General features: G+C 44.2%; 1 protein-coding gene across 1 annotated transcript in view; it reads right to left on the bottom strand.

The window, feature by feature from the left end:
* LOC141726976 (Golgi phosphoprotein 3-like) overlaps positions 1-2,894 on the bottom strand; it is a 200,415-nt gene extending 197,521 nt beyond the window's left edge. Inside the window, exon 1 of the mRNA XM_074532138.1 lies at positions 2,413-2,894. Coding sequence (XP_074388239.1) covers positions 2,413-2,625 — 213 coding nt within the window. The 5' untranslated portion in view covers positions 2,626-2,894. The remainder of the gene's footprint in view (positions 1-2,412) is intronic.
* Between the last annotated feature and the right edge of the window lie 6,608 nt (positions 2,895-9,502).

Raw genomic sequence — 9,502 nt, 5'->3', positions numbered from 1 at the left:
TGGAAGTGAAATTACAAAAAAAAAAACCTTGAAACTAATTTATCAATGCAGTTCTCAGTGACTTTTCTGAGAAAAAGCTATTTTTAGGAAATGTTCTTAGGCTAATTCGGACTATTTTAATTCTTTTAAACTCAACACTAATTATTTTGTCCTGTTGCAATAAAAAGGAAGGACATTACCAGCTTTAAATTTACCGGCTTTTCTTTGCCTTTCCCTTGCATTTCATGAAGTTTCACAATTATACTTTATAGACCCTATATTACTTTTCTCTGCTTGCTGTCATGACAAAATCTCACACAAATGTCATGAGAAATAAATTTTACCAGTAGTAAAAATTTTATTAAAAGCTTTTCCAGATGCATGAAGTACCTAAGTTTTGCTAACTTATCATTAGAACAACAGAGAACAAAAAAAAATCTTTGAAAATTAATCTATAGTTTTATTTTAAAATTTAAATAATGGAGATGTTAACTCATGGAGACAAAGCTGTTTACATAGTGTTAGAAAAAAAGAGTACAATCAGACACAAAACCAAAATATAAACTCTAATGAATCATGTCTAAGAAGCACAGAAATGGTGCATGCTGAGATTTGTGCACATAAGATCCCTACCCTAAAGACATTATCATCCCTTCTGTCTGACATCTCAACTGCAAAATCTCAAGGGAGTCACGAACATATGTGCCACTGGAATCACTTAGTTACATTTTGCACGCACATAGATTACCTGCAGTGTTTGCCACTGTTGCACTTAGCAATGTTGGATGATGTATAATTTTGATGCACACTAATGAAAAGCTGGATTTTTAGGCCCAGTGTTTGATATACTAGGTATAGTTGCACCATATATTCTTTCTAGGCAGACAGATTGTTCCTTGCCTTGAAATCTTTACAGTCTAATGCCTGCAAAATTCAGAGGATTTAGCACACACTCATGGGGGATGGGGGGGGGAGGGGAGGCTGAATGATCATCCAGTCTATCCCACCTTCCTCAAGGCAAGACCTCCTAGGTAATCCTGACAGATATCTGTCTTGTCATGCTTAACTTACTTTCATGCAGCTATTCAGGTATGTAGAAAGAGAAACGTGCATACACACACACCTTCAGATTCAACAAATGGAAGAACACAACACTGAATATCTTTGTTATGATGTTGTGGCAAGGTCCAATTGAAAAAAAAAGTGACTACGGGAATATGGCCAAAAATATACAATCTAAAGGAGAAATAAAATATGCTATTGTGGCAAGTATACATACAGATATACAAACATGCATAAAAAAACAAATGTTAACTAGGAAAATTACTCTTTAACCAATTCTTTATCAACCATCAAATCTATTTTAGATGCAGTGTAGAGTCAAAGAACATATAACTTAGGAGCTTTCCCCCCATTATTCTGCACTCACAAACACGGTTTTAGGAGACTTCCACCCAAATCAATTAACTGTTTCATTAGTTTACTTCTCACCAAAAAAAGCAAAAAAAAAAACCAGGTTGCTTAGCAAAACTTATAATACATAAATAAATGTATTTTATGCTTCACTATACATTGCATCAAACTAAACTGACAGGATTTTCTGTAGTGTGCATGCTTTTTATACTGATTACCTCTTTCAAATCAAATAAAAAACCCTGCACACTAGTAGAAGTATGACTTCCTCAATGACTGTTATTAACAGCTTCATGTCACCTAATCAAGCTATAAATTCAGCAAAAATGAAGAATTACATAATAATGCAATTTCCTCTTTTTGACAAACTTCTCATTATTCAAGGCCCATTTTCGTCAAATGTATCTCCCCAAAGTTAAAGACATTTTTAACACTCCGGAAAGTCTTATTAAAAAGGGCCACTAAGCATACTAAAGCACCTGAGAACCCCATAAGCACCATAAAGTTGTGTCTGACAAAATATATAGGAGTATATAAGCCTTCCACATTAGTTACAGGTAAGTTCAAGAGTACAAAAATATTAGAGGCCTAACCAGGGCTTTTAAGTCAACTACCAATGCTATCAGAGGCTCCAGGACCTCTTCCTCCTCCAAGCCCTACTCTGCCTTCCTTGAGATGCTACAAATACTAGAGCCCCTCTACAAATCCTGCATTCAAAGGGCAATCCAAAATCTCCTACAGGTCTCCTTCCGCTCAAAATCCAATCATTTTCCCCACCTCTCCTAAATCCCGAGCCTGTTCCAGCACGCGCCCCTACCCCTAAGCTACATAACAGTCCACCGTCCCCCACAACGCTTCTGCCCCAACCCTACAGCAACGCTCACCCAGCTGCATCCTTGCTCCCATCCCACCCGCGCCCTAGCGCCACTTACGTTCTCCTTCCCCATCAACAACCTCCATAGGCCCCCGAATAAGCGGTAGCCCGTCAGCCATCCCCCTAGTCAGCGCGCCCGGCCGCACCTCACGGTCCTTGAGGCCCAGGAGCAGCACCTCTTCCATGAGGGTGAGGCGTGTTTCCTTGGAGTCGCCCTTCTCATCGTCTCCGGGCTCGTCCCGGCGGCCTTCATCCTCAGATCCGCCTCCTGCCTCCCGCTCCTTGGCGGCGGAGGCGTAGCGGAAGGCCTCTGTCCGGCGCTGCACCAGCCCGGAGCTACGCTGGGTCAAGGAAGTCATGGCTGGAGGCAGTGGAAGGTCAAAGGCCTGCCACGGGGAAAGGAACTTCGCGGCAGATCGGGAGGGGGAAAGAAGAAGAGACGGCAACCACTCCTGCCTCCGCCCTATCCCCACCGGGACAACGGCCGGCCGAGGGGAATCATGGGGAGCGGGATTCGGCCGAGGCAGTGGCGTTGGGAGCCGGCGTTCCCCGCCTGCTGCGGCCGAGATGGCGGAGGTGGCTTTTCTTCCAATATGGCGGCGTAGGCTGATGTCAGCGGAGGGTGTGGTAGTGGCAGGCGGGGGGGTACGACGGGAAAGTGCCGCGGATGGGAGGAGCCCCTCACGGAGCCGGAGCTGTGGACGGAGAGCCTCAGGGATGCGGCCTCCTCAGCCGTAGGGAGTGCGGGTGGCGCCGGCTCTTATTGACTATTACTAATCGTTAACCGGGGCTGTGGAGGACGATTAATCCGATGCTCAGGGCGGAGGGGAAGGGGGGCTGGAGAGCCAGTGCCCGCCGCGGAATAACCCGGGGGCTGGGTAGTAGAGTCTCATAAATTAATTTTTTTAAGTGCTTTATTTACAACCTTCAGTCTGCTGGATTTCACTTGTAGCCCCAAGTCTGATTGCTAGTGCAGCCCCCAGGACTATATATAAATATATGTTTATATATATATATATATAGTGAAAAATGCATGTATTTTATGATTGGCTTTTCGCAAGTATTAAAATGAATATTATATGTGTTGTGTTAGAAAGTAACGCTGTATTAATTCTCTTAATTACTGTGTTAAACATAGTTTTAGGTTATAAAAATTATTAAAATAGAAACGATGCTATGTAGGATACTTTTTTAAAGAAAGGACTCGCAGTGAGATAGCAGCCACAGGACACCTAAATCTTTCAGAGAAAAAGAATTTGTTGCCCTCTTATCAGAAGAAAGGAACTTCTTCCCGCCTCAAAGGCGCTGTTAGGATTAAGAGGAAGAAGTTGACGATGACCAGACAGAATCCTGTATTTGAATGGAATTTATGCATCATGTATGAAGTGTATGAATATGCAACAGGCTATTGTTTTTAAGGGTTAATCCTTTGTTAATGGGTGTCGTTTTTCGGGCTCGTGCTGCCCAGAAAAAGGTACCCGGACGTCCGTAACTCTTTGTATTTTTTGTCTCATATTGTCCTAATTCAAATTGTCCAAAGTATTATTACTCTAATTGTATTACTATTTTTATAACCATTTTATTACTATTAAACTTTTAAAATTTTAAAACAAGTGATTGGCGTTCTTCACAATTTTGGTAGCAGAGGATGGTTACTAACACCTCGCTGCCGGTGCTTTAGGAGAGTCAGAGTGGGGAGGTGCGCCCTGCTCTATTTGGCAGCCTCGCTCTGTCTCCCCTGGGGTGACCGACAGACGCAGGTTACAATCGGTGGACAAAAGGAAACAATAAAACAAAGAGAAGGGAAAAAGGCTCCCTACAACCGCGGTAATTGGCCCCCTAAGAGTAGTAGTGCTCACGAAGAACCCGGGAAGGAAAAAGGATTGGTAAGTATTTCTCGGGGGGGGGCAGGTACGGGGGGATGAATGTGTGTGAATGAGAGGCGGGCTGGTTGTCCCAGACCTGCCAAGTGAGTGCTGGAGTCTCTCATGCTGCGTTTCTGACTTTCCGCGAGGGGAGCGGCCAGTAAAGAGACCAAGCGAGTGATAAAGGAATGAAAGAATCCCCCGGGGTAACTGGGACTGGGTCTCAGGGAGGGGTTGGACCCCTCGGAGGTAGGGAGCAGTGTTTCCCAGCCCAATCCACCAGGAAACGGGACAGGAGGGGACCCTAAAAACCTGCTGGGTTGAGGGATTTATATTCCAAGAGCATCCAAGAGCAGGGTTGAGCAGAATTCTGTCGGAGTGAGGATATGCCCTAGAACACCCAGGGTGGGACAACACAGCTAGACTGAGGGATGGAAATTTTGCCCACCAGGATCCGGGATTGGACAACACAGCCAGACTGAGGGATAAAAAATGCCCAAGAACATCCAGGGTTGGACAATACAGCAAAAAAAATTAAATGCCCAAGAGCATCTGTAGTTGTACCACACCGCTGGGTTAAGGGACAGAAAAATGCCCAAGAGCATCTGGGGTTGGACAACACGGCAGGACTGAGGGAAAAATTGCCCAAGAGCATCTGGGGTCGGACAACACAGCTGGGTTGAGGGATATCCAATAGCACCGGGACTGCCCAGTAACACCTGAACTTGTAATAGGTGATGTGAAAGTAAAAGGTACCTTATTGTTGCCTTGTGTGTGTGAGAGTGAGTCACACACAGTCAGCCTCAACTTCCCGGGCGGGTGGGAAGGGGGAGGCAGTGGAAAGAGGACTGTGTGGCCTGCACACCAGGCTATCGTTCCCAGGTAGGTGGGGCTTTAGCTGAAGGGTGTGTGACCTGCAAACCAAGCTAGTGTTCCCCGGGCCTGTGAGGGGCCCCTAGCTGAAGAGCATGAGTGACACGCAGAGAGCCTCACAGGTGAACTGGCACCGGAGGCGACCAGAGTCAGGGCCCTTCCAAGAGGCCCAGAGACAGTGAGACCTAGAGGCCAACCCCAAGGCGAGGGGGGCCACAGGGACCCATGATTTTCTGGCGACAGGGATCCACTTTGTGTCTTGAGGGTGTGAAGGAATGTGTAAAAGTGAATGAAAAATAAAAGTGAGTGAATGTAGACGAATGAAAGTATAGGTAATGTGGATTGCGCATTTTAAGCCTTACCATATCTCCTTGGAGGGAGGTGTATTGTATTGAAAAGCAGTGTGACAAAAAGGTTTTTTTGAGTGTAAGAAGTTGAAAGAAAAGTGGTATTTAAGTTGTTAGTAAAAAGTGAAAAACAGAAGCAGGGGATGAATAGATAAAATATTGAAAAATGAGTCAGAAATCCAGTAAGGTGGATTCAGGAAAGAAAAGCGGGGAAAAAATTACCAACAGAAATACCCCAAGATAGCCCTTTGGGAGTTATGTTAACAAACAGAAATACAACTCCTTGCAAAATACAGGGTATACAGAAGTTGATGAGAATAAACATGTAAACTTGTGAATTACATACTTTAAAAAGAGCATTAGAATATTTAACACAAAAGAAAGGAGTTATATATTGATTCAAGGTATGCCTTTAGAGTAGCACATACCTTAAGACAAATTTAAAAAGGGAGATTACTTAATTCAAGAGGAAAAGGATTAGTACATGAGAAATTTGTTTTAGAGGTTTTAGAGGCATTAAAATTACCTAAGAGAGATAGCTATAGTACATATTAAAGGACACAAAAACGTAAAGACCCCAAAAATAAGGGAAAATAATTTGGCAGATCAAGAAGCTAAAGATGCAGCAGAAAATGGAGCTGAAAGAGTTAATATCAACTCCAAATGAGGAAAAATTTGAAATTCCACAGTTTAGGGAAGCAAAAAAAAAAGGGGAATTAAAACAAGATAGGTGGCGAACAAGGTAAATCGAGGAAATAGAAACATCTTGATGGAAGACAATTAGATAATAAAATGCTTACTAGGGAATAGCAGAGGACATGTATCAAAAAGCCCAGTGGGATACTCAAGCTTTGTGTGATCATTTTTTAAGGAACTATGGGTGCATTGGGATTTTTGGAGTAGAAAAACAAGTAACTGAAAGATATATAATTTGCCAAAGGATAAATAAAAGGGTGATGAGAAACACAACATGAGAAGATCATGAGTTAGCTCGTCGACCATTTCAAAGTATCCAAGCAGAAGTTTGGATTTGTTAAGCTCTGGATTTATTTGTAAAAACCGTTTAATCCAGAAGAAAAAGAGTATACCACATGCTGGGGAGGGGGGAGGTGCGGCGAGGTGTATTTGGCCTTCAAGGGCAGAGAAGGTCAGAGTCCAGCTAGCTGAGGTTAAGGCCGACACCCAGCTGCATATCCTTCCAGCACCCCTTGGCATCGTAAGGCCTCGGGCTGTGCTGGTTGCGGACAGGATCGCTGCTAAACGACGAGAAGGAAGGAGCTGGACACTCGCTGGGGGCGAAATAGGTTTATTGGAAAGCCCACGATGCCAGCCAGGGAGGGACCCCCTGACGTACCAGCGAATGACCCAGAACTAAAGGTGCATCAGGGTTATAAAGGCAAGGGGGTAGATCCGGGAGGGGTTTACAAAAGACCAATAGGGGGAGAAGAGGGGATGAGCTTAACACAAATGACATAGTGGAGAGCCCAATAGGTACCAGGTATGGGAGGGGCCCCGGGACCACAGCCAACCACAACCCCCAAAGAGGAGAAGCTTCTGGAATACTAGGTGGAGTGGGGGGGTGATTGACTTGGCCCAGGGAGGAGAAAAAGCATACATATAAAGGAAAAAGGGGAGGAGGAATTATATAACCTAAAAGATTGACAATATAACTGGCAGGGCTGTGGCGGGAAAACTGAAGAGGGCAGAACCATTTTACACAAAATGGGGGGGAGCAGATACATAAAATGGGGGAGGAATTAAATGAACTTAACGAACACACTACAACAGGGAGGTTGTAAGAAAATAACATTTTCGAAAGGCAATAAAAGAAAAACGGCGAAAGTATAAGGCTGGGAACAAAATATTACTTCGTCCATTCCCGTTTATTCCCCCACTTGTTCGCAGCTGCACCACGCCCCCAGCCCCTGTGCCGCCTCCGGCACAGTCCGTCTGCCTCAGTCCCGGCCGACGGACCCGCGGCCGCTCCGCTGGCCGTGCCAGCAGGGGTGGGGGTCTGTCCTGCCGTGTGGACGATGGTTACCGCACTGACCGCACTGAGGGGGGTTCCCGTCTGTCCCATCCCCGGCTGCCCTGACTCTGGTCGGCTACCGCCGCTGCAGCCAGGATCTGTCGCCGGCTTTGTCTCTGCCGGATCAGCCATCGTGAGCCGTGTAGGGGCTTATCCACGCTTCAGCTCGGTCTGCACTGGAACAACCTCCTCGGGCGATCCCGACCGCAGACTCCGCCTTTGGAGGACCGAGACTCTGAGCTGTGCCGAGTCCCCCCCGTCCTGCCCTGAGCTCTGTTCCCTTGGTAACCACAGCTCCGGCTGGTATGGGGAACTCTCTAAAGGAATCACCTTATCGAAACAGTGAAAGTTCAAGTAAAAGAAAGCCCTCTCCTGATTCTTCTTAAAAATACAGCAGAAAGGCTATAGAAGATAAAACTCCAAAAAGAATGTGATAAAGGGATTGATCTATTTCCATTAAGAGGTTCCCATAGGAGGGGGTGGACCGGGGTTTGTAAATGCTCCTTTGACTTCGTCTGAGTTTTGAAATTTTAAGAAATAAATAAAAGGGATATTTGGAGGATCCCATAGGCATAGCTGAACAATTAGACCAATTTTTAGGTCCAAACATTTATACTAGAGAAGAGATGTGGTCGGTAATGAAAATAATATTTTTCTCAGGAAGAAAGGCAATTAATCAGAGCAGCTGAAATAAAAGCTTAGGAAAAATGATAATCCACGGAGACCGCCAGAGAAGACAAAATGCCAACTGTACCTCCTCAGTGGGGTAAAAATAATGAGGGGAGTAAACACATGAATAATTATTGTAAATGCATAATCAAGGAAATAAATGAGACAGCATATCAAAGGCGAAATGCAAAAAAAAAAAAAGGTTTTTAAGGGACAGCTTTTAGAGGGGAAAGAAGAAACTCCAACTAAATAGATAAACAAACTTAAGAGAAATAGGAAAATGGTCCTAAGTAAGCGGAAGATCTGAAAATCTTTAAAGAGATGGGCACAGAGGAGGAATAGGGAGGTCATGAGCTCTAATTTTTTTTAGGGGACAAATACCATCTGGAGCCTGTGATAACTTTAAAAGTGGGTCCCCAAGAAGAAGAACTGGATTTGTAATAGACACAGGGGCAGAGAGAACCTGCCTGTTAAATGTTCCAAAAGGTTATAGTGTGAGCAAACATATAGTGAAAGTAACAGGGGCAAAAAGAGAATGTTTTACATTTCTGGTTATTAAAGATGTGGTAATTGAGGGAAAAAACTAAAATTTGGATGGGAGATGTCTTATTGGTCCCAGGGGCAGGTGGCAATTTATTGGGGAGAGTCTTACCAGTGCAATTAAGAATAGGAGTTATACCAGAAGATGGGAAAATGACAGCTAGAGTTTTAAAATTAGGCCAAGAAGACGAAGGAAATAGGGGAGGATTAAATATCGACCCCATAAAGGTTACAATTGAGAGAGAAGATTGTCCAATACGAGTACGTCAGTATCCTGTATCTTTAGAAGGACGGGAAGGTTTGAAGGCAGTAATAGAAGGACTAATAAAGGATGGGGCATTAGAACATTGTATGTCTTCTCATAATATCCCTATTCTCCCAGTAAAGAAGCCCAATGAGAGTTATAGACTAGTACAAGATTTACGGGAGGTTAATAAAAGAACTCAGACTCACTACCCAGTGGTACAATATCTTAGACACTTAATAAATAAAAGTAGCTGGAAACCCAACCATGAGAAAATTGCAAGAATTTTATTCCTTCTCCCTCCCTCTTCAAAGAGGGAGATCAGAAAATTACCTAGATTATTGAAATGTTATAGATTATAGATTGAGGGGTATGTTGCCTTCTGATACAAGGCAGGCGACCTGGTTCGGAGAGACAGCACGGCGACCCAAACTCTCCAGGGTCGCTCGGGCCAAAGAGCACACAGACGCCAATGTGGTGGATGGTCAAAGGCCTTTATTATCTCTTCTTGTGGGGTTTTATAATCTAGGGCTTCTCTACGTCATAGGGGTCTGTCTTTTACCATCTATGGTTAGTAAGGGGTGGAAATTTACTGGGAAGGAATGGAAAATTACCAGCATCTGGTTTAGGGGGCTGCATTCCTATGTTAATTTTCTTATCTAAGGGAAC

The sequence above is a fragment of the Zonotrichia albicollis genome, chromosome W, assembly GCF_047830755.1.
Source record: "Zonotrichia albicollis isolate bZonAlb1 chromosome W, bZonAlb1.hap1, whole genome shotgun sequence".
Classification (NCBI taxonomy): Eukaryota; Metazoa; Chordata; class Aves; order Passeriformes; family Passerellidae; genus Zonotrichia; species Zonotrichia albicollis.
The sequence above is the reverse complement of the archived record's forward strand: the minus strand, read 5'-3'. Positions and strand labels throughout refer to the sequence as shown.